This window comes from Crocodylus siamensis, chromosome 12 (genome assembly GCF_052110815.1).
Source record: "Crocodylus siamensis isolate JL-2025a chromosome 12, ASM5211081v1, whole genome shotgun sequence".
NCBI lineage: Eukaryota > Metazoa > Chordata > Crocodylia > Crocodylidae > Crocodylus > Crocodylus siamensis.
Genome location: NC_143406.1, coordinates 3227645 through 3252111, shown reverse-complemented (window position 1 = coordinate 3252111; position 24467 = coordinate 3227645). Strand labels below are relative to the sequence as shown.

General features: G+C 55.3%; 1 protein-coding gene across 1 annotated transcript in view; it reads right to left on the bottom strand.

Annotated features, from left to right (window-relative positions):
- Window positions 1-24467, bottom strand: part of IGSF21 (immunoglobin superfamily member 21) — a 210319-nt gene that overhangs the window by 127529 nt on the left and 58323 nt on the right. Inside the window, exon 2 of the mRNA XM_090024362.1 lies at window positions 7041-7153. Coding sequence (XP_089880488.1) covers window positions 7041-7153 — 113 coding nt within the window. The remainder of the gene's footprint in view (window positions 1-7040; window positions 7154-24467) is intronic.

Here is a 24467-nt window from a genome sequence, read left to right as displayed (position 1 = left end):
CCCACAAGGCTAAGCCAACATCTGCCTCAGTAACAGAAGAGCCTAACCCTAACCCCAGCCTGGCAAAGCAGCAGGTGCAAGCGGGACCCAAGGGGCAGCAGCGCAGCCACAAAGGCCGCGGCACTCAGGCAAACCCTGCCAGCGCACGAATGAGCAGGACCTGTCACTTGAGAGAGCCCCTGGAACAAACCTGCCTGCCCCGTTCCTATAACCAGTCATACAATCCTAGACACGCCTGAACACATTTCAGATTCAAGTTTCCAAAAGGCCTGAAGATGCAGTGATCTGATGGGGAGAAAAAGTACGTTGCCGGTCTCCCTTTCATGCTCTGTGTTGCTAAGATTCCCTGTCTTACAGAAGAATAATTTTGCAGGAGCCGTCGCTGCCCCCACGGGGGACCAGCTGGGTCCTGGGTCCATGGGAGGAGCTGGGACATGCTACCTGGGGAGCTTGGCACATGGTGGTGCAAGCAGTTGGACTCGACAAGTTCTCCGATCAGATTTGAGACAGTGCAGGGAGCTAAGGGGCTTCATTTGGGAAAGGGCTGATGTGTTTTCCAGCCCGGGCATTAGCAATGGCTGTAGAAGTCTGGGCAGGCTGGGATCGGCAGCCACGATCTGAGTGGGGTTTTGTGACACCGCGTTGCAAATGCTCGAGCTGGACGGATCTACAGCAAAGCCTGGAAAACAGTCTGGGAAGAGGGGGCTTCCAGCATGGCCAGACTACGGCACCAAGCTCACCACTGCCCCACTGGTGCAAGGAGACCACACAGCAGGCGTAAGGCCCAGACCTGAAGAAACACCCTCAGGTCAGGGGGTTCCTCCTCCAGCTCTGAGCCACCTCCACGGCAGCCCTGGACCCGCGGGGCTTCCTGGGGAAAGAAAAGAGTATGGGGCATGGCCAAGGTGAGCTGCTGTCAGGTTTTGAGGGCTAGCCCACAGCCCATTTGGGTCACCCCAGCGGGGGCCAAGGATGCAATAGCTGGTGAGCTAGCTTGCATGGGGCTGCCTGCTGGAAACTGGTCCCAACAATTTCAGGCCTCATTTGGCTGCAGGCTCAGGCCGGTCGCACGTGCATGCACACACGCTCCTTGCTTCCGAGGCTCAGCTGGTCTCTGTTCCCGTGACCGCCGGCACTCACCTCCTTCCCCGGAGCCCAGCAGCTCCTCTGGGTTCCTCCTCCAGGCTTCTGGGCCTGGCTTCCCCCCCGGCTCTCGCCTCTGAACCATTCGTGGTCCGGTTCGTGCGCTTGGTCCCACTCTTTGCTTGGCCTCCTGGCTTCAGACTGCAGTCCCGATGGGCTGGACTGTCCACGTCCTGGTCTCTTTACACCACGCTCCAGCAACTCTGTGCTCCCCGCAGGGAGGACTCTGCGCCACGGGGAGCAGAAGCGGAGCAACCTGCAGCCAGGATGGCCCTGGTGTTAAAGCAGTAGGTTGGGACGTGGTAGAGCGGGGTCATTTCTGCCCCAGGCTCCCTACTGAGGATAGGATTGCTCATAGCAGCTGAACTCCTGGAGTGACCTCACTGATTACTGGGAGTCCAAACCTGGGTTTCAAAGCATCACTGGGCTGCTGGCAGTAAGTGACCTGAAATGCCCTAGCATGGAGTACTTCTCCCTGTGCAAGGCACGCTCTGTCGGCACAACAGTAGCACAGGGGCCTCAAATCCTCGCTGCACCCTACTTCCCAACACAAGGAAGTGCCAGAAGTGGGCACGGCAGAGCGCATCTCCCAGCAATTCACCTTCCTAGGCGCATGGCATGTGATGGACTTTATGCCAACAGCAAATGTTCATGCAGTCCCTCTGCTTGACACTCAAGCCCGAGCTCTAGCGACTACATTATCCTTTCCCTTTAAACCGAGCTCAGCCGACCAGCCCCGTGCAATCGCTGTGGTGCTGCATCTCCACAGTGCTTTTCCTTTTCCGCTGCCTCATAACTTGTCCTATAAATTACGCCACGACAGCAACAGCTTCCGCGACCGGATCAAGAACGTTTCGTCTCCATGCCATTGGTCTGAATCCAGCCCGGGAGGCTAGCGATGAAAAAGTCATTAGGCTCTGCTGGCTATTTGAAGCTTGGATGTAATGGTTTGGTGGCCTCATTTTAGTTGCTCGCGGAGAAGAGCAGCTGCATTAAGTCATTTATCATGCAGAGCAGGTTAGACAATGAAACAAGATGAGCCAGGATGCAGGTACAGCCCCACTACAGCAAAGGGCGTATTGACTGAGATAGCTGGGTCTTCCACGATGACAAGACGTGGGATGTGTTGGCAACAGAGGATGGGATCTAGGAGCCTTAGGACAAAGGTGATCATGAAGAAGACCCAGGAAAAGGTGATTCAAGATGCTGAAGGAGACTTGGAAGATGCACTTGACCAAAGTACAAAGAGCAAGAGCCACTGATGTCAACGCCGGGGCAAGAAGAAGGCAGAGAAGATCATCCTGCCCACCTTGATGGCACTTCATCAAGGAGAAGGGTTATGGAGACCCTTGAATGCCCCACAGATGGGGCAGATTGCAATATGTCCCTCTGTTGCAATTTTGACGAGGTCCGCTGAGTCCTCCTAAGCACCATCTCCCAAATGCACAGCCCGGCCCTGTTGTGGCAGCACCACGCTCGAGGCCGAGGGGTGAAGGGACCATCAAAGCCTTCCCAGATGGTCCGTGTGTGTCAGGCTCAAAGCACACTAGCACAGCAGGCCTGGGAGACTGCATGTTGCCCCCTGTTTGGCGAATAAACCAAGGACAGGGCTTTCCAGAGCCATCTATCCCTGACACCAAAGTCACTAATTAGTAGCCTGATTCTCACAACACACACGTGCTCTCCAAACACATGACCCAAAACCCCTTGAGGTCCGTGGAAAGGCTCCCATTCACACTGCTGATGACCAGCTCGGTCCCTAACAGGCCTGGACACGAGGCAGAGGGCTGGGCACATTACAACAGGCGAGGAGCAAAATCCCCGAACTACAATTTTGCTTCAGAGTGAGCTTTTCCTTGCGTCTTCCTTCTCCGTTTCCTTCGGCAGAGCGCACGTTCCCCACGAATCTTTCCCCGATGAGTAAGAAACCGTGCTCTCGTCACTTAAACACAGAGGAGCTTAAGTCAGACGGTGATGGCTGGAAATCACACTTGCCGGGCTAAATTTAGCTACCTGAGATGGGCTGGCGCTGACAGGAATTTGAAGACAATAATCTTGGTGTCCTCGTGCCTAACAGCAAAGTAAGCCGCGGCTCCAGCATTTCGGAGCTTCCTGCGACACAGTCAGATCTTGGTCACTCATTCATTTCAGCCTCCTCCTGCATCCTGAGGACAGAGGATTACATGGTGTTAGGCAGCGCGGAGCCAGGAGGAGCAGGGGCTGGTGCCAAAGGGAAGCGTTTTGCGGTAACAAAATAAAGGACGCGAGTCTTGGAGATGGGGATGGTCTCATACAACGCAGGGGCTGCAAGGGGGAAAGTCACTGTGGCTACACGCATCTTCAGCACAGCATCAGGGGTCTGAACACGGGGCAGATGCATCCATCTAGGTCTTTTCGATGAGCCTCGGTCGTGTTAAGGGTTCATTACTGGTTGAGACCCTTTATATCAGCTTCTGGCCTTAGGACACTGAAGAAGTACAGCATCTTGCACAGCAGGCCCCTGATCTTGGGCATGTCTCTAAATGCGACTCTGCAGTAATCAGGTCAAACTGGGGTAGGTCCCTGATGCATCGCTCGGCGGAGGATGCAGCGCTCCTGGCAGAGTGGTGTCAGTGCCAGGGGTGGCTGAAAACTGCAGAGCAGGAGACCTCTCTATTACGGGGAGCTTGGCAGGGCTGTCAAACCCAAGTCTCCAAGTCCCTCGCATGTGCCGGAGGGGGGGAAATGAGAACTGCCACCTACTCTTGGCTTCTTTCACTGGAGCTGTGCCTGGTCTCCAGCCCTAGTTCTCCCCTCCAGCTGCTGGCTTGTGAGTAACTCTTTCCCACTGTATTTCCCAAGTCCCTGGACCCATTTCCCCTGGACAGCACCCCCAGCCCCCTCCACCCTCCCATTATTTCCTATATGTCTGCTTTTGCTGTATGAAGTATATATTAGCTTTCAAGCCAACAGAACAAAAAAAAAAAAAGGTAAATCCTCACTGGTGGCTTTAATGAAGCACAAGCACACACCTGGGACCTGAGAGCTGCAATGGGGGATGCTACGGACCAAAGGATGCATCACGGTATCGAGATCTCTGCCTTCCAGACGCACGCTGCCTACGGTGACCTCAGGGCAGCAGCCACCAAAGCGTTCAGGACAATTTGAGAGACACAAAGACAGTGCCGTGATTAGGCAAAGCTAAATTCCCATGATCCTCCACAAAAGTTTTAATAGGTTTCTGTGATATATGCAGACCCTTTGGCCTTCTCTGCTGGCCAGGTCAGCTGGAGCTGAATGAGATCACAGACAATTTGTTAATGAGAGAGAGGCTTCTTTCTGAGACACTGATCTTGCTCTTTGACATCCACAGGCACACACGTAGCTCACACCAGGTAAGCAAGCATAAAGAATCACATACATCCCACGTGGACGTGATCATACGGATCAGACCCACACGCTCGGGCGTCCCACGCACCCACACACGCTGTTCTCACACCGGCACTGACACAACAAAGAGATAGGCAAACATGCCCGCATATACCCACATGAGCACGCATGCATCTCTCACACTTACAGACCTCGCGCTTGTGTGCGTGCATGCAGGTCTCGTACACTTGCGCATGGACGAGTGACACCCACATACACATCTTATGCACAGACCTACATGCACACATGCAGAGCGGTGTCAAGTGTGCATGGATCATGAACACATGCACATCCCTCCATCCCTCTCATGGTGGACTTCTCACCATCTCTCATGCATGCTGGCTGCACTCCCCGGGGGTGAGAAAAATCTGCAAACAAGCCTCAAATGGAAAAAAGAGAACGGGTCCCCCGGTTGTAAAACAACAAATGCAATCCACTGTCTCCAATGCAAATTCTCTGCACCCTCCCAGCCTTGAATGCGTGCCTGAGCCAGCAACCCTAACCTTACGTCCTCTGCAATTTTTGGACCAATTTCTCCCAAAGCCAAAGCCAAAGGCAGCAACCCTGGGCGCTTTGGAGACGGCAGTTGGGGCTGGGAGGGACTCACGTTAGGGTTAATCTTTTGGGGGTGAAAAGTCTGTGGGCCAAAATCAAGCTTGGTGGAGCCCTACTGAAGCACCCCAGGGATGAAGGTAACCTGATGCATTCCCTGCATGGTGGGTTTGCGTTTGGGCTGCTAGGTGGGTTAGTATGCCAGCTGTATACCCCCAAACAGCAGGTCAGACAGGTAGCATCAGGACAGACCTCTGCTCCAGCATACCAGCCCACCGGCCCACGGCCACACACCACTGTAAGACAGCCTGCAGATGCATTAGTTTTCCTCATAGTGGGGAGGGCCCCAGGCCACGACGGGGCTGCACTGAGAAGCCCCTACGACCAGGGGTGCTGCGATGAAGTACGTAGGTGGCTCAGCATGGGCTGAAGCAGCAGGGTGGCAGCAAGCCAGGCCTGGGGGTCACCAGTGGCTCTGGGTGAGAGACGCAGGACTGGAATAGCAGCACAGGCTGCATGCCAGGACTGCGGGGCATCGACACAGCCAGCGAGAAAGCAGCCGGAGCTGCTCCATTTGACCCAGCACTATGACCCCCTCCCTTTGGCAAGCGCCAGATTTGCTGGCTAATTAGGCGAGCACTGCTTGACGAAGCTTCACCGTGCAGCCTGGGCTCCGACACCCGGTTCCCCGAGCACGCACCACAACCGCCCGCCCCCGTGGAGTGTTTTCCATCCGTTCCTGGGGAAGGACAGCTGAGTCGCCAAATCTGATTTCCGTTCTAACGCCCGCGCAGCGAGATGGACGGAGCCATCAAGAACAGGAGGGAACAGCTTCGGCTGGGTGCTCGCCGGCCAGGGAGCTACAGCCACCAGCTCAGTTTCAGTCCCAGGATGCAGAGGACTCCGACCCGGCTGGCCCTGACCCCAGCGGTGCAGCGGGACCTGCTGATGCGGCAGGGTAGCTAGGTGGAAAGCTCTCCCCAACCCCGGGCTCACAGCAGGCTCTCTCCACACTGTACTTTGGCCCACCTAAGTGATCCAGACCACCCTGTTGCCAGAGATAATTTCATAGTTTCATAATTTCATAGTTTCCTAGTTAATGATGCTAATAATGCAAAAATTACCATTTTCAGGTCTCCTTTCTGTCTGGGCCCTGGGTGGCCACCTGGTTCGCCCATGCCTGTGTCTGGCCCTGGACCCAGGAGGCAAAGTGCAGACCCTTCTGCCTTGCCCCAGGCTTGTTCATGTGAGCTGCCAGCTGCCCAGCACTTGGCCTAAAGGTGGCTTTGAAGCCAGACCTCCTGACTCACTAGCAGGCAGGGCATTTTTCCACCCCAGGGAACTGAGAAAGCGGCTGGTTCGTGACTCTCACGGTGGACTTGGGACGGAGCAGAACCAGCTGGGAACTCCCAGATCCAACGGCTGGGAAGGGCCCATGCCAGATCCCAGCATGGCAGCTACGCTGAGTTACAAAACACCAGATGCAAACCCCCTGCGCCCTGAGAACAGACAGAGCAGATCCGTGGTTTGCATGGAAGCCGTCTCCCTGCACTGGGGCTCCCACTTCCCTCCCTTTGCCCCATTCCCCAGCCCCAAATCCAAGCTACCAAGTGCCAGAATCCACCAAGAGAGCCTCACAAAGCTACTGGAGCGGGCGTCAGAGCATCCCAAGGGACTGTCTCGAAAACGCCTTCCCTCCCACTCATTATTTCTTTCCTTCCCGCAGGTCTCTCTGTCACTGCAAGGGCAGTGGATCGGACGCAGCAGCTCCGGCTGCAGAATCGATATTTCCATCACTGAGAAATCTGCCTGCCGTTTCCTCTGACATCCCTCTGCTGCGCGGCTCCAACCTTACATCGGGCTGGGAAGAGCAGCCTGTCTGCTCCTGTCCCTCTCCCCGGAGGGTGCGGTAGAGGAGTTAGCCGAGAGCCACTTACCCGGTACCAGACGATTTCCCGCATCCTGCCGTCCGTCTTGAAGTTACATTTCAAAGTCACGGCATCCCCCACCACCACGGGCGGGAGCGGCTCAATGCTGACGGTCAGGTAACCTGGGAGAGACAGAGGAAAGGAAGAAGACATAAGTCAATGGGAAGACCTGGGGGCAAGCTAGAAACCCCCTCCCGGACGGAAGCAGCAAGGGGGTTTCCAAATGCATACCACGGTGCTCTCCTAGCTGCTTTGCCTCCCCCTTTGACGTACACAGTAAAACAGCTATATGCTTCAGCTGGCCTCCCTGAGGCCTGATCCCTCCTCTGCTGCCCTCAAGCATGTTGTTGCCACCACATCCAAAATCCACCCTTCATCCATGCATTCAGTATTGCCAGCCCCAGACTTTCCAAAAGGAGCCATACACATCCCAGCCACCCCCAGACAGGGCTCAGGACTCCTGAAATCAGGAGACTGGCTTTAAAATGATGATTTTTGAAAACAGCATACATGCAGGGTTATGGTTGTTTGGCACCTGGGGTCTAGTCTTTTTCCCCGCCAACAGGGCAGCTCATATGCCAGCACGTGGCTTCAAGGAAAATGCCAAGTACCACAAGATCCACCATAAAAATTGCAAGAGCTGGTAGCTGCCACGGGCCGGGCAGGCTGCAGCGCAACTCAGCGTTGAGGGTGCACGTGCTCGTCGGTGTCCAGCTCACTGCCTGTTAGCTCACTGACGGATGTTTGGCTCAGACTGAGTTGTAGTGCTAAAACCCAAGGTTCCTTGCCTTCGCCCTGGGTACGTCAGCAAGGGCAGTGGTTGCCTCACTGAGAATCAGGCCTGCTGTATATTACTTTTGATCCCTGCCCCAACAGCACTGATATCAGCAGGTCCGCCCCAGATTTCCCCCCAGCACCAGAAGAATAAGGGTGCAGGGAAGGCCATTGCCTCCAGCCTTTCCAGCAGGGAGCCCTGTGCTCCAGGCAGCCGAGAAGCATGGGATGAGAAACACGTCTCACCGCAGGGTCCAGAGCTTCATTCATGTGACCTGCACTCTGCCCTTGAGACTCACTGGTGATAAGGAGACTCTGCAGTGTCTGGGCATGGGGTGCCCACAACGTGGAGGTTTTCGTGAAGAAGAAAAGGAGCTTATAAACCCATTGCATCCCTGCCGTGTCAACTCCCCTTCCCATCCCCATAACACGCAAGCCCAGGTGCTCCTCCATGTTGAGTCCATAATACACGGATGCGCAGATAACTAGGCAAATCCCAGCATGGACCAGCCTGGCACCCAAAATGCTCCCAGGCTGCAGGGGCACCAAGCAGCTGCCCTGAGATGGTGGACGAGGCCATAGCTGCACTAGACACTGTGGCCAGGAGGGCTTTGGTCACCGTACAGCCGGGTCACTGGAGTCCCTGGCAGGTCTGGCAGGTGCCTTGAGTCCTCACTGCCCAAGTGGGTGTCAGCACCGTGCAGGGCAGAGAGCTGCACTGCAGGCGAGTCTCTGCCCCGGCAGCATTCGGTGCTGGCCAGGCTCCACTCCCACTGTCATCAAGGGGAGCTCCCCTCCAAAGAGCCACGTGGTCAGTCTTGAGGACTTCCAAAAATCCCATTTTTAAAGGCCCCAACAATGAGGACCGTTAAAGCCCCTCTCCCCTCCCATGGAAGTATCCCCCAAAGCTTATAAGGAGGTGCTGTCTCTTTAAGGCCGGCAGACATGGTGCAATGGGGACCGTGGTGGAAGGACTAGGCTGAATTACATCTCCTGTCTCCTCTCAAGGTGAATCTCAGGATTAATTATCCCCCCCAGATGGTGATGCCAAGTGTGATTGCTTGGAAAGGTGTCACGTGGCTCCCTATTAGTTACACAGCCCGAGTCAGGTTTGCTGAACAGGTGCTTCATAAAGGCGCCCAGGCTTTCGTGTTGCAGCAGCCATGGGAGGGGGCCATGTGCTTCAAGGAGACCAGGGAAGCTGGTGCGGAGGAGTCGTCTGGGCGGACCCCTCCCCAGGTAGAAGAGCAGCCCGGGAGATGGGTCAGGGGCCAGTGCGGTGCTGCCACAGGGCTGGTGTCCCAGTGGTCAGTGCAGGGGAGGTCAGGTCTGGGGAGCCAAAAGAGAAGGGCTAATGTCCAAGCCCCTGGCCATTACCTGGGCTTCAACAGCACCTGACCTGATAGCTGCATGCATCGCATCTCCTTCCCCTGCCAGTTTAGGCCAGCACGGATGCCAAGGGGCTGCGACCAGTCCAGTTTGCATTGCTTTCAGGCCATGACATGAGGCTGGAGGTCTGAGTCTTAGAAGGAAGGTTTCTGCCGGCAAAGGAGGGGATTCAAACCCAAGACATCCAAACACAAGACAGAGGTAAATTCCTCCTGATCCCACCTGCCAGCCTGCGCCCCGAAAGCCCCTTGCGTTTGCCTTTCACGGCTGCAGTGGGGCTAGGTGCCTCCTGTGGCAGGGAGTTCCCCTGGTTGCACATTTCTCAGTTACAAAACCACGCCGATGGCGACTCGGCGGGTGCCGCCGTGGATTGAAACGCACTGTGGTAGGAACAAAACTGAGCAAGGGGAACAGCGGCAGGGACCCAAGCGAGCCGGCAAATCCTTCGTGGAGGTGCTGGAGGGGTCAGCGCGGGGCTCGATGAAAGAGATGAAAGCCCGCCTTTGAATTTAGCCGGCACTCGCAGTTGAAAGGCAAGGAGCCTTCTCCCTCGAAGCGCCACAGCCACATTGCACTTGTTACCTTCACGTCAGCCCAGCCGAAGCAAGGAAAAAAAGAGCAGCAAGGGAGGGGGCGGAGGAGGAAAACAGGCCCGCGTTAAGCAGCCGCTGGTAATTGGCCCTGACAGCAAAACCTTCCAGATCAAACAAGCGATCTGCTAGAGGACGGCGAAAAGATAGCGAGGGCTCTTGAGGCTCCCACCATGCCACGCTCCCAGGCGGCACGCTGCATCGGCTCCGCGCGCGCGCCCGGGCTTTTCCACCGTGTCGGGTCGCCCTTCTTCAGGAACATGCGGAGTGGCATGGGGGGCCCGCGGCTACTGGAAACTACCGGGGGGCTACCGAAGTGGGCCCTGAGCGGACGCAGGCCAAGGGGAGGGGGAATAACGAAGCCACTTGTGAAACAGGGATTGTACGAGTGACTTCGCTGCATCAAGATGTTCCCGCATCACGGCGACCAGAGCAGCTCTGGCTCTGACGGTACGAGCTTGGACACGTGGCAGAGGGGGACTGATCTTGGGCTTAGCAAGGGCTGCAGGTACCCGGCGTCCTGAACCTGAATTGCTTTGGGCAGACTCCCAATGACTGTCCAAGACCCCACGCCAGGAGGGGAGCATCCTCCTCAACCCCCAGCGTGAGCGCAGGCACTCAGGCTACCTCCCAAATCACGGGACAGGCCGTGCCATCACCCTTCCACCCTCTCCAAACCCGCTCAAATCAGCAGACGGTGATGTGCCGCTTATCCCCGTCGGCTCTGCTCCAGCCCCGCTGTCAGAGCCCGCTACGTCCCTCGGCGCAGCGCCCCCCAGGAGCAGGTCCCGCAGGTGGATCAGAAGAAGCGCCCCCCACAGGATCCGCTCTGTCTTCGCCCCGGAGATCTCCGGGAACCCAGCGCCCGAGAGCGGATGAGCAACTCCTTTTCTTACCTCTGCACTTTGTTATTCGGAGCGCCACCATCACTCTCCCTCCTGTATCTCTGACAACATTTATGCCGCTCCTATTAAGATCCATTTAGCAAAATAGCCGGCAATGTTTAAGAATACAGCAGAGGCACACGGGGAGGAAAGAGGCATAAATCTTTGTGTGGGCATCAGGAGCTCCTGGCACGCTGTACTGACACGGCCCGGTCTCTCCTTCCCATTTCACCCTGTCCTTTTCTTATTTGGGAACTCTCTTGGGGAGGGGAGATTTGGGTCTGCCCCAAGCTTTGTCTCCGACTCCCATTGCTGCCTAGGCTCTCTGGCCTGCATTTCCACAAGTGACACCTTAGGCAAGTCACTTATTCTCTCCGAGTCTTGGCCCAATACTGTGTGGCAGTCCAGGGCCACATTTTCAAAGACACCGACGTGCCCATAACGTTTCTGCCGGTTCCCGGCTACCGACAGCAGTCCGGCCCTTACATGAGCGCGTGCTTTCAGCCCCAGGTTCAAATCTGGCTGCAGATGAAGCTGAGGATCGCTCTTTGATGACAGGGGAGGGCCTCGCTGTGGTGCCTGCTGCTTTCCAAAATCTCTGCCCGGCCAAACCACCCTGACGTTTTTATTTGAGCAAATACTCGGGAGCAATTTTGGAGATGTTTGCTCGGCAGCCATGGACAGGTTGACGGTGAAAGAAGCAGGGAGGGGCAGCGCTTAAGGCCCCAGGCTAGCATCGCAGGCCACGTCCTGTGCAAATCAAGAGGCCTGAGCTACAGGGGATTTATCAGCACTTGATACCGGGCGCGCTGTACCGTGCCGCCCCGGAGCGACGAGGTCACCACGAGCTCACGAAGATAAATTCTGGTATCAGGGCGGGTATGACACTCCCTCCATGCTAGGGTAGATCCGTAATTACGATTGTAATAAATATTATTGCAACAAAGCAATTACCGTGCCAGGCTGAGAAGGAACCGTTTGGAAGCCATCCTTCACCCGCTGGCACAACGGTCTTCGAATCCCTCCGGGCGACTCCAAGTCGCTCACGGCGGGGACCGGCTGGGCTAACCTTTCATCCGGCTCCAATTCATCCTCCTGCCCTACACAAGACCAGGTTGGGGAAAGCCCCCGGGGGCATCTGTGCTGACAGGAGCGAGGGGGGAAAGGGAATCTGTATTTCAGCCAAACCGCTCGAGTTGTGCAATAGCTGGGAGATGGGGCAGGGGCCCTGAGGATGAGGAGGGCTCAGCCCCAGCTCTGCCAGAGAACGACTGCCCGGGTCATTTCTCTGCAACTCCCTTAACCTTTTCCCCTCGGTCCTTTCCGTCTCTCTTGCCGATATGCACCCCAGGGTGTGTTACCTCCCCTCTGCTTTCCGGCCAAACAGCTGTCAGCTGGGGATCGTTTTGGGGATGGACCAGACTGGAAACCTGGCTCCGGTCCCCTCGCTGACAAACTCATGGCACCTCACCACCGATTTACCCGCGGAGACGGCTGCCTGCAGCTCCGATCGCTTTATCAGCGCGCGGAAGACAGCGGTGGGCTTATTTACTTTAAATGGCTCCCTGAATCCATCGTCTCATCCTGAAAAAGCCCATGCGGAGAAAGCAAGGGATATTGTTTGCTTCGAGAAACGCAAACGGGTTTCCGAATGGAGTTGTCAAGACGAGGAGCAGAAAGGCGTGGAGGGTGGGACAGGCGCCCGAGCTGCAGCGGAGAGGACAACGTGAAAAGGAGAAGGGGAGGCGAGTTCGGCTGCTCTACCGGGAAGGGCGTTTGCTACTAGGAGGCGACCGAAAGGCAGCATGGAGACAGTCCCAAGGGAGACCGTGGGAGCCATCGCGGGGAGTTTTTCAGAGCAGGCGAGACAAAACCATCTGCTGGGAGTGGATCAGGCAGGGCCGATTCTGCTTTAGGGGAGCGGGACGGACTAGACGACCTCTCGAGGTCCCTTCCAGCTCTGTTCTCTAGGAATCTGTGAAGCCGTGATTTGTAAAACACACTGCTACAGATTTAGTTAATAAATCTATACCGTGCCCTGCAGAAACAGGCTGCAGACGTGTGCCTGCTGCGAAAGAAAAAGCAGCGTGGTCTGGGGACTGAGCCTAGGACTGTCAAACTTGGAAGTCCTCCCCTTTAAGCCCAGCTCGACTCTGACTCGATCTGCCAAGGCCCGGTGCTCAAAGGGGTCTCTAATTTTGGATGCCACAATTCCCAGGCGCCCTACTCGAAATACTCAGAGTCCTCAAGCTGGGGGATTCCTCCTCCTACACACAGCCTGGGGGTACCGCTTTTCATCCATCGATCTCAAAGAGATCAGTCGCATTGTCTGCATCTTACAGAAGGGGAAACTGAGGCACGGAGCTTGCCCGAGGTTAGGACATCAAGTCTAGGCCCTAACACCACTGCGAACTAGAGCTACCTTCACCGAAGCACCTTTGTAAGCCTCGCGTGAGGCCTCAGCTACCGGTGGTCAGTCCCACCGCTACAGCCAGCCCCGTGACTGGGCGTTTGCTGAAATCCCCAACGTAGAGAGAAAAATGAAACCATTCGTTTCTTGGGCAATGACGATGCCTACCATTCCCAGCTGAGGACAGGGTCCCGTAATGGCACTTGCTGGACAAATATAACAAGAGGTCTCTCACTGTGGAAGGCAAGACAAAGACCATGAGCGGAAAAGAGAGTGGGGAGACCTGCTTTCGGCTCCAGACAGCTTTGTGGCAGTCAGGACTAGAAAAAAAGGTCTCTTAACACCAAGCCCACGTTGTGCCCGCTGGACTGGACGTGCCCCCAGGCTGCCTGGTTTCCAGTTCTGATTTTGCCATCCCTCCTGCTATTTTTTATCATCGATGAAACAAGCAGGCAAGCAGTGCACCCCGATTGGAAAAGACAGGGTAGATGGCCATGGATACAGCTTACAAGCATCAGGTATCACCGTTTTATCTCGCGCTGCTCGACGGATCGGCCTGGCACGCAGGGCTTCCTTCCCGAGCGCTGGTGTGGTGCCAGAATGAAAGAGCTGAAGTATTAGAGCCTTATCTGACAACGCCGTGGGGGACGGAGGGCCAAAGCAGGGCTGAGACGCGTGATAAAACTTGGCCCGTTCGTTCGCGCATGTTGGGAGCCAGCCGGACAAGATTACGCATTGCTGTTGCAGATCAGCGGGAGTGATTAAACAATAAAGGAGGCGGTGGAAGCAGAGCTGCCAGGTGGCAAAAGATAATGACTGCGCTCCCCTCTGTAATATGACAGAGAGACACGTCACCCGGGCCAGGGGAGGTCATTTGGATGCCGGGGCATCGGGAAGACTGCAAGCTCTGCAATTTATTTGTCAGTATTGTTCCCGTTGTGATGAGTGTATTTGGGAAGTGCCTGGCCCGGGAATCCACTGGGCTAGGGGTTGTGCACGCATATTATTACATCTTTGAATTCGCACCCAAAGAGCTTTACACACGATTCGGAAGCCATTCGCCAAAAGGGAGGTGCCAGACATGCTGCTACCGTCTTTCCGAGGTGGGGGAAGTGAGGCATAAGGCGTCTAGCAGCTTTCCCCAGCAAGTCCGGGGAATACAGCCTGGTCTCGACCCCGTCCTGTCATGCACAGCCCTGAAAAACCAGAGCGATTCCCCTGGAGCCAACGCAGTGCCCAGCTACAAGGTTTCTGTTGCTGTTGGATGCGAGACCTCTTCAGCCTTCGATGGGTTTAGCCAGAACCACGCTCCACGAGGACAGAAGTGCTCCTGTCCACAGTATGCAGCTGCAGGCCCCGAGCGATCAAGTGAGCTGGCCAAGGTCACCCTGGGGCAACACAAGAATTGGGCTCAAATGGGCCGAACCCCCAAGCTAGCCCTCTGACCAGGCTCGGCAGACCCGCTCCGATGTCGGCCTCTGCTAGCCGCAGTGCAGCTCCTCCTGATTTCGGGCAAGCTGCAGCCGACGGCCTCATCCACCTTTGCTGCCTCCACGTTGAAAGAGGCTCGTCACGCTGGGTGCTGAGCTCCCTTCCTGAAGCTCACGTTTTACCCCATGTCCATGCTGATTCAGGCAAGGCCCAAAGAGCAGAGGAAGGGGTGCATTTAGGTTAGATATCAGGAGGCGCGACTTCACGGTCAGGGCGGCTAGGATCTGGACCCAGCTTCCAAGAGAAGTGGTGCTGGCTCTACCCTGGGGGTCTTTAAGAGGAGGCTGGATGAACACCTTGCAGGGGTCGTATGACCCCAGTGCTCTTTCCTGCCATGGCGGGGGATCGGACTAGATGATCTGCTCAGGTCCCTTCCAACCCTAGAAACTATGAAACTATATCGGTGGTATTTTATGGGCTGCCACCCACTGTGGAGCTAACTGGGAAAAACCGAGTGTGGCACAGCCCGGTTTTAAAGGCACTGGCAGGGGAGATGAACTCTTTGAGCACTGGAAAATGACAGGGACGGGAAGCGCGGTCTCTCTGCATGAGGGAGGTGTCCGGATCCAGCCGCTTGCAGGGTACAAGTCACCCACTGGGGCGATGTGCCCAGTCTCGAGCTGCCCAGTCTTCCCCCTAGCTCAGTGGGTTTCCACCTTTTTTCCTTTGTGGACCCCTCTGGAAGTTTTCAAGCGCAGCATGGACCCTTTTGAATTGCAAGTGTGGGTGTTCACATATTTTGGACTGATCGCAGCCGTCTCGCGCGGACCCCTGAGACGTAGCTGGGGTCCACGGACCAGAGGTTGAAAACCACGGCTCTCGCTGAATTGGAGATCTCCACCTGCGGTTCCTCCATACCGAAGCAGGGATGCACGGAGCTGGGAAGGGAGGAGGCCATCAGCTCCCTGTCCCGCGGGGGCTGCCTTGCCCTCCCGGCTCCTCGCTGGCACAGGGCTGCCTGGCGGTGACCTTGGCGAAGCTCTCTGCAATCCTTGCACACGCCGCCCAGCCCGGAGGAGCGGAGCGATTGGTATGCTTGGAGTGCGGCGCCTCTTTTCAGGAGGGAGAGAGGCGGCTGGAAAAGTCATTTTTCAAGGTTTGACACAGAGTCTCTTTCGCTCTCACGCAAAGCCAGATAACAATCAGCCGCCGAAGTGATTAGAAAAATATATACATGGCATGGGGAGAGAGGGAGAGGGAGAGGGAGGGAAAGGGCCCACGGCCGTCTCCTGGGCAGCTGGAGCACGGCGCAGGGGGACGCGCCGTCAGGCGCCGCGTGGGCAGCGGTCTCGGCCCCTGGAGCTGGCCATCGAGGCTGGGCCAGGAGCCCAGGCAGCCAGCAGCTCTGCTGTGGGGGGTGGTCTTCTATGGCTAATGCCTCGTGGAGCTAGCGCGGGAGATTTGGGGGTCCTGGGATAGACAGGAGGCAGGTGTAGGACAGGCTCGACAGAGAAGACACCCCTCCACCCTGGCCTCTCCCTAAAGCGACATCCTTTGCTCCACGTTCAGTTCTGTACTGCTCACCCTGCCTCCACCCAAACCCATTCATGCTGGATTTTAATTTAGCCCCCTGTCTCCCAGCTGCCTCCGCCACATTTTATTTTAGCCCCTTCTAATGCAAAAATGGTCTCTCTTCTCAATTTCCTTTGCCCCCCCCCAAATCTGAACTCAGTCATTCTAGATTTGATTCTAGGTCACTAAACCTGAACAACAATCCCCATCCCACAAAAAAAGAAAACCTTTCAGGTGTTATGCCAGTTCTTAAATCCAGGCTCCTCTGTTCTAAGCCTGACAAAAGTATCTATAATTGGTGCTCCAAGTCGAGTCTCCTTAGACCTAAACGTTGTTGCGTAGTCTCATGTCCAGACTTTTTCCTTGGACTCCTGGATGAAGCCCACACCAGCAACCATCATGGAAAAGGTTAAGTAAGGCTGCTTCGTGCTGGACCCTTCCACGTGCCGATGGGGAGAGCCTGTTGCTTGCTACTGTCCTCCGGCAGCTATGCAGCCAGGCCAGCTCAGGTATATAGCCCCCACCACTACTAACCTATACAGGATTCCCTTTTAGGTGCAAAGCCCCATGTTATATCTGTGCTAGTGACCATGTTAGGTCCCCATGTTATATCCATGCTAAGTGACCATGTTAGGTCCCCATGTTATATCTGTGCTAGTGAGGGCTTGGGTGTGGTATAATATGCGTCTTCTTGAAACCTTATGTGGGCACCGCAGCCATTATACATGCATAACTCAGATAATCACAAGCTCAGTACAATGCTCAGACCCTATAGTTCACCGAGACCCCTCGTTGGGATACTTGCTGCTCTCTAACATACACCTAAGATCACCAGGACCTCATTTCTAAGCACATGCTGCCGGCTCAAGCGGGAACACTGGATCTCCCTTCTCTTCTCTGACCCTCTCCACCAAGAGATTGATCCCAGGTTGCCGGGAGAGAAGCAAATGGCATGTAAAAAACCTTGTCCTTCAGAGCTCACCAGAGCCAGCATCCTTCCCCAACAAGCCCTGCTGGATTAAAGAGCTTGTGAGGAGTTTGCAGGGGATCAACTTAGCCAGAGAGCCGTGCAGCACGAGACAAAGAACTAAAGCATGTCAAGTGCCTTGCTGTCAACACGGCAGATGAGGACCTGTCCGGTACAAAGGCGCTGACGCTCCGTGCAAATGACTACCGCCACCGTTACAAGAAGCTGAAGAGGGGGGACTTGATACAACTTGAAACCCAGGCAGCCTTCAAAAGGGAGCGCTGGCGAAAACACAGAGACAGACAAAGCAGAGCCTGCGCTTCAAACCGGGGGACGAGACAAACAGATGCCCGGTTCAAACGGAAAGCGGAGCAAAAGGGAGACAGAAAAAGAAAGACAGAGAGAGCGCGGACACAAGAGAGACAGCAGAAACAGATGCACGGTTCTCAAAGGAGCCAGCCCAAAAATGCTAAGCGGGGAAAAAAAAAGCCAGGCAAATAACAAATAAAGCATAAATCCAGATGGACCCTTCCAAAAACCTGCTCACTTTTTTTTGATGTAGTTGACACAGATCCCCATAGCAATTGCTGTACATGATGTCCTGGCCTTTTCTCAGTGAGATGCTGCCACAGTGACGTGGCTATTTTCCTTCCTCAGCTTTGATTTCGGTTCAGGCACAGACCCCCCCCTCTTCTCTGCCTTCCTGCTCTCCCCGTCGGGATCAATGCTACACCGGGATTTGCGTGCGTGCGTGTACCTGTTGCCTGCAGCAGGTGCGCTGCTGGGATTGGCCTGAGATGTCCTCCTACCTTCCAGGCTTTTGCTAATTAGGCTTTTTAATGGAGCATTCGTCATCTGCTCTGATGCTTGTAAGAGTCTGTGCAGCTAAAAGCTCTCCAACCGCCTGTCGAGCTGGCGTCCTAAGAACACGCACGGCACCCTGCCTCCGAGTTTCAACAAGCAGCCCCGTGCACCACACGAGTGGTCGGTCCTTTCAGTTCAGCTTGGCTCACGGCGCATGCATGAAACCAGCTCCAAAGCAGAGAGGAGGATGTCAAAGCAGAGAGAACAGAGACTGAACTTCAGATGCATTTGGCATCCCTGTGATACCCTGATACCACCATCACTGGTAGCCGGGAGCTTTTAAAAACCATGAAACCAGAGGACATAGGCTTCAAAACTATGAGGCTGGGAAAGGGGAAGGACATTGGCCTTTTCTGTTTTTTCCAGCTTTTTTTCCGCTGCAACCACAATGACTGGTAATTCACCTGGGAAAAAAAGCAGGCAAGCCGAGGTGTCATCACATGCCTCCAGTCCCAATCACACGCCTCCAAGAGCTGGAGCTTTAAGAGCACTGAATATGCCCGGCCTTGCAATACACTCATCAGAAGTGGGCTTGGGATCATCAGAGGCACACAAGCACTAAAAACACTGCGGATAATCTCTAGGTGAATTCACCTTCATTGGTTTTCTGGTGTCTCCCCATCATTCTCTCCCAAGCCCCGCATCCCAGATGACAGAGTTGGCCTATGGAGGGGTCTGACCCTTGCTTTTTGCCACCCCCCCCAAAAAGCTTTCATCTTGCCTCAAAGCCTGATGTCACCTCGCTGCACTTAATAATGAGAACTAAAAGCCACAGCAGATGACAATATGTGCCAATGGAAAAAAAACAACCCAAAACCGCACCTTCTGCTCACAGATGACCCCTTTAGGAGCACAGAGAGGTGGTTAACCTGAAGTGTTAGTCTGAAGTCAGGGTAGAACTGCACCTTCTAGACTAACTGAATCAGAGAGGCATACGCTGTTGTGAGTGAGAGCTCACTTCATCAGATGCTTCAGTTAGTCTAGAAGGTGCACCTCGACCTTTGCCAAGAGCTCAGCGGGGTCCTACAAAGGTTTTGACACACGTATGCAAAGAAGCACCACCAGAAAGAGCATCGTAAGGATCAAGAACAAACCTTGGGACGGGCATGATACAAAACCTCTGGGTCAGGGCTACAGGGACCAAGGAAAACCTTTCCTCGGGGTCAGATTATTCTGCATCCGCCTACTCTGGGGGATTTCTTACATCTCCTTGGCTGCTGTTGGAGAAGGGAAAGCAGGCTCATTCAGCATGACATTTCTGTGAGGCCCAGAGGTTGTAACGAATGGCGCTGTCCCTCTTGGACATTTTACTAGCGATGGCTTAATCAAGCTGTAAATATGCCGAGTGGCCATCAGGAGCTTTCTGCTGGTATGTGAGCAGAAGGGTTTGCAGGCTCCAGCTCTGGACTCTTCCCCGGCCCTCAGAGCAGCTCTCACACATGATGCCACCTGTCAAGAAGACCCCCCTCCCCAGCAGGAGGCTGAGAAATAACAACTTTAATTAAAAACTTTATCTTCAAAACACAACTCCAGGTTTGCGCACAGCGGGAGGGCGGGCCGCGCTGTGTGAACTCCGGCGGGCAGGGCAGGGGCAGCTCGCTTTGAAATGCTGCTTCCTTCCAGGTCCGCGCTGTGTTGCAAAACAAGGACGAGCCGTGCCAGCTGGTCTGCAGCCAGGAGCATGTGTACCGCACGCACGTGTGCATCGGCCTGTGCCCACACACGGAGGAGGGGCGTGTTTTGGCAGGCACGTGAGAACGTGCACGTAGGCATCGGCCTGTGTTAGCCCGGCGGCATCAGTATGTGCACACCTTCCAATTGTCACGAAGGTTTGCGTGTGCACATGCATCGCGATTTGGACGAGGGGGTGAAATGTACTCTGTCCAAGTTTGCAGATGACACTAAGCTATGGGGCGAAGTGGACACGCCGGAGGGCAGGGAGCAGCTGCAAGCAGACCTGGACAGGTTAGACAAGTGGGCAGAAAACAACAGACTGCAGTTCAACAAGGAGAAATGCAAAGTGCTGCATCTAGGGAGGAAAAATGTCCAGCACACCTACAGCCTAGGAAATGACCTGCTGGGTGGCACGGAAGTGGAAAGGGATCTTGGAGTCCTAGTAGACTCCAAGATGAACATGAGTCGGCAGTGTGATGAAACCATCAGAAAAGCCAATGGCACTTTATCGTGCATCAGCAGATGCATGACAAATAAGTCCAAGGAGGTGATACTTCCCCTCTATCGGGCGCTGGTCAGACCGCAGCTGGAGTACTGCGTGCAATTCTGGGCACCACACTTCAAGAAAGATGCGGATAACCTGGAGAGGGTCCAGAGAAGGGCCACTCGTATGGTTGAGGGCCTGCAGGCCAAGCCCTATGAGGAGAGATTAGAGAAACTGGACCTTTTCAGCCTCCACAAGAGAAGGTTGAGAGGCGACCTGGTGGCTGCCTATAAGTTCGTCAGGGGGGCACAGAAGGGAATTGGTGAGTATTTATTCACCAAGGCGCCCCCGGGGGTTACAAGAAATAATGGCCACAAGCTGGAGGACAGCAGATTTAGATTAGATATTAGGAGGAACTTCTTCACAGTGCGAGTGGCCAAGGTCTGGAACGGGCTCCCAAGGGAGGTGGTGCTCTCCCCTACCCTGGGGGTCTTCAAGCGAGGGTTGGGTGTGCATCTAAGCCAGCTCGCTTATGTACACGCACTTCCAATGAAACATGGACTTAACCACTATGTGTTTGCTTCAGAATATGTACAGCCCTAAGGACATACAAAGTGCACTGACATATGTCTGTGCGGTGTATGCATGGGTATGCATGTCAAGGTACATGCATACCGCTCCATGAGGGGGTGTGCACACAGCGGTGTGTGGCTGTGAACACCTGGCTCAGAAAACACACGCATCTATGCGTCCGTGCCACAGCACCTGTGCTTTGATGTTGCACACACATCTGTGCATCCATGCCATAGCACCTGTGCTTTGATGTTGCACACACATCTGTGCATCCATAGCACCTGTGCTTTGATGTTGCACACACTGAAGTCTCGATGCATATGTATGGATTACTGGGCATGCACTTTAGGCCTCAGCAGCCCAGTGTGCACACTTGTGTCCACAAGCACGCACATGCCAATGTGCACTGCACGCACAATAAGAGCTGGAGGCAGAGATAATGCCAAGCTCGATTCTGGCAGAGAAACGTTTGGGATAAAAAGAGCTCAAAGTCACGGGACAAAGCCCTGTTTGTTGGAAGGGGCTTGGGGTCAGACGGTGCACTCCGGCCTTCTGTGACCAAGACGAGCTGCAGGAACCAGGCCTGATTCCTAAAACAAGCCCAAGCCACGTGCCTTCGGCAGAAATCCCAGCGGGACAATAGGAAGATAATGGGGTCATTTTGCCGATCAGAGATTTATTCATAGCCCCGCAGGCGGCAGGCAGGTGGAATCCTAATCAATGCAGGCTCTCTAATGAGTAGCAGAGACCAGGTCCTTTGTGGCAGAACGGGCTTCGGGGGGGAGTAAAGGAGGATGGCAGCAGGACAGGGAGCGGATGAGACGGCATCTCCCCCTGGGAGTGGGGACCTAGGCTGTCGGGGGTAAAAGGAATAGGACAAGCGCAGCCCTGATGCTCATCTATAACACGACCGGGTCCGGGATGGTCAGACATGCTGGCGCCCTTCAGCCCCTAGGACTGTTCCCATCACATACGTCCCTGTGCCACATCCAGTCTCTGCCCAACCCAGACCAGTTATAGCCGGGATATCTCCCCCCTCCAGTCATGCCCTGGCCCCTTTCCTCTCCCCATCCTCCCGCCTGAGTCTGCAGCAGTGGGGAAAGGAAGGATTTCATTTTCCTCTTTGATAAACAACTCTTCCCCCTCTGCGCCTTGAGCGGGTACAAGGTGGGGGGCGGCAAGGGGGGGCTGCTGGCTTTCACTGCTATAGCAATGCTGGCATGAGCAAACAGGGCCAAGATTACAGCGGGGCCAGCACCGCAAGGGGAGGCTGACGCTGCCTCTTCTGCTCAGGCTCCATTCACCTGCCTATGCAGAGGCCTCAAGAGGCTAAGACGCCCGCACACGGTGCCCAGAGTTTGGCATAAAGATCCATTCAACCCTTTCCCACTTTGCCCCTTGTGCCTCGTGTCCCCCAAGCTCACAGAGCAGGAGGGAAGGAAACTGGAGGCATGATGCAAGTCATAAATGACAGCCACAAGAGACAGCAATGGCCTATTATTAGATTAGCAAGTCCCCCTCCCCTGCATCAAGGGCCGTGAGGAGAAAGGCCTCAGATGGAGGATGCATGAGATATTACATGGATAAGAGACCCAGTGGGGAGCAGAACTGGCAGCAGCAGAGCAAAGCCGGATGGGGGAAGGGAGGCGAGCGTACGTGTGTGCATGCAGGGAAACTTAGCAGGCGGCTTGCGCACACAACCAAAACACCAGCCCATCTGCTTCCCGGCTCGCCAAGAAGAGAGGGGCTTTAAAGAGAGATCACCTTTTCAGATGGAGCCTAGGGGAGAGGTGGGGGAGTCCAAGCCAACAGCCTCCAAGCCAACAGTGCTGGCACCAGCACTGATGTTGGCATCTGGGCTGAGCTGGGTAGCTTGCGTGACCTCGCTTTCCCTTCACTGCGATGCCAAGCTGCTGTGCCCCGATAAGGTCACCTGGGCTGAGACCGCCCCGGCACGAGTGTTTGCACACACATGCCTGCACATGCACATGCCTGCAGGAGCACACAGGTGCACATGCGCATGCTTATGGGCATGGTGCACAAGTGCACATGTGTGTGGGCAAAGGGGAGAGAAGGGTTCCTGCTGTCTCGGGGGGAGACAGTAATCTGGTAGCATCTCACAGACTCTTCCTCATCCCTCCCCCTCCCACCCACCCCTCACCATCACCACTCCCGCCCCAGGACAGACCTCGCTGCCTCCTTCACTGTGGAGACCCTTGATTCCCCCCTCTCCTCCGCACGATGGCTGCATGGAGGCCCTTACTTCCACCCAGACGGCTGTTTTCTGGCATTGCCCTTATTCTCCCGGGTGCTCAGCTACCAACCCCCTACTTTGATTCACAACAGCTGAAAGCCAGAAGCAAGAAGGTCCTTCTCATCTGCAGTGCAAGGGATGGGATCCCCCTGGCTCTTCCCCAAGTCCCGGCCTCCGAGGTGTGGCTGGGGCTATGTGGGTAACAAACCAAGCCCAAACAGGCTGGAGAGGACAGGGATGAAGATGGTGCTCTGCACCCAGGCAGTGGGGAGGAACGGAGAAGAGTCCAATGCCCTTTCTACCCCTTCTGGAGTGATGCGACTGATAAAAGTCCTTGGCCACATGGGCATTACAAAGAGGCAAAATACAGAGGCTTCAACCAGTGTCAGGGGCTCCCAAACTTCCTAGCGTTCAGTTGTGTTCACAGGCCCACCAGCCCTTCCTCCTGGCCCTCCAGGCAAGCGGGTGCAGATGGTGCTGCTGGAAGAGGGGCGAGTTCATGTCGGCTCGCGCAGCGCCGGCAGGGATGCCAGCAGCTAGGCCTGCCACCTCCCCGAAACCACAGCGCTGCCCTTCGGAAAGGCTCACGGGGTGGGACAGAACAAGTAGCCGGGATATAATATAATGCACCCCAGGGGCTGTCCTGCTACATGAGGTTTGGATTAGGAGTCGAGATCCCAAGCCGAACCCATGTTGCCTGTGTGCGAGGGTGCGCACGCGCACACAAGCAGAGCGAGGTTCGTCCTTCAGCACAAGGACCCGATGTTACTGAAACCACCACAGGCTTTTGCAGAGGGACAGAGCTGCTTCGCGGCCCATCAGCAGCTGCGAGTTTCAGCTCTGTATCGGGGGGGTATCAGGTGCATCTCGGAAACATGCCCGCCCATCACGGCCAGCTATGCAAGTCGAAGTAGCTACTGCCCCAGGCTGCCCAGATGGCTATGCCCAGCATCCCTGAAGAGCCAGGCTGTGGACATCTCCCTGTCCTACCCAACCCTGAACAGAAGAGCAGGTGCTTGCGACTGCTGGAAGTGCAGCTGGATGGACGTTTTATTGCAAAAGTAGTAAGAATTTGAGTGCCCCCAGGGTCTTTTTCAGATGGGAGGGGAAGGTAACCAATTTGCGGGCAATGGTAACAGTGCTCAGAGCTGTCAAATCGTTTCAAATCGGGCTCCCACGAACAAGGCTCCTCAAACCAGAGGCCTCCTGTGGAAATGCTGATCATTCCCCTCCCTGGCAGGGCTGGAGACCGAAAAGCCATCATTAACTCAGCGAGGGTCCTGACATACCGCTCCCCTGTGCTGAAAGCAGAACGAGCACTCGGGTACCTCGCATGCCACGCCATGGGTTAATGGTGCCTTTCTAAGGACCACCGCACTACTTGACACCCACTCCGCAGCCTCTCTCGTCTCCATCCCTCGCTGAGCCCTGTTATTGCAATGAAGCCAGCCTCTAATCTCCTTAGCAGACAGCATGAGACAGAGCTCCTCTCACCTGTTTAAACAGTTAAGGCCTTTCCTTCATTCCCTTGCCCTCTGCTGTGCCTTCTCCATTTCTGTAACATCCTTCT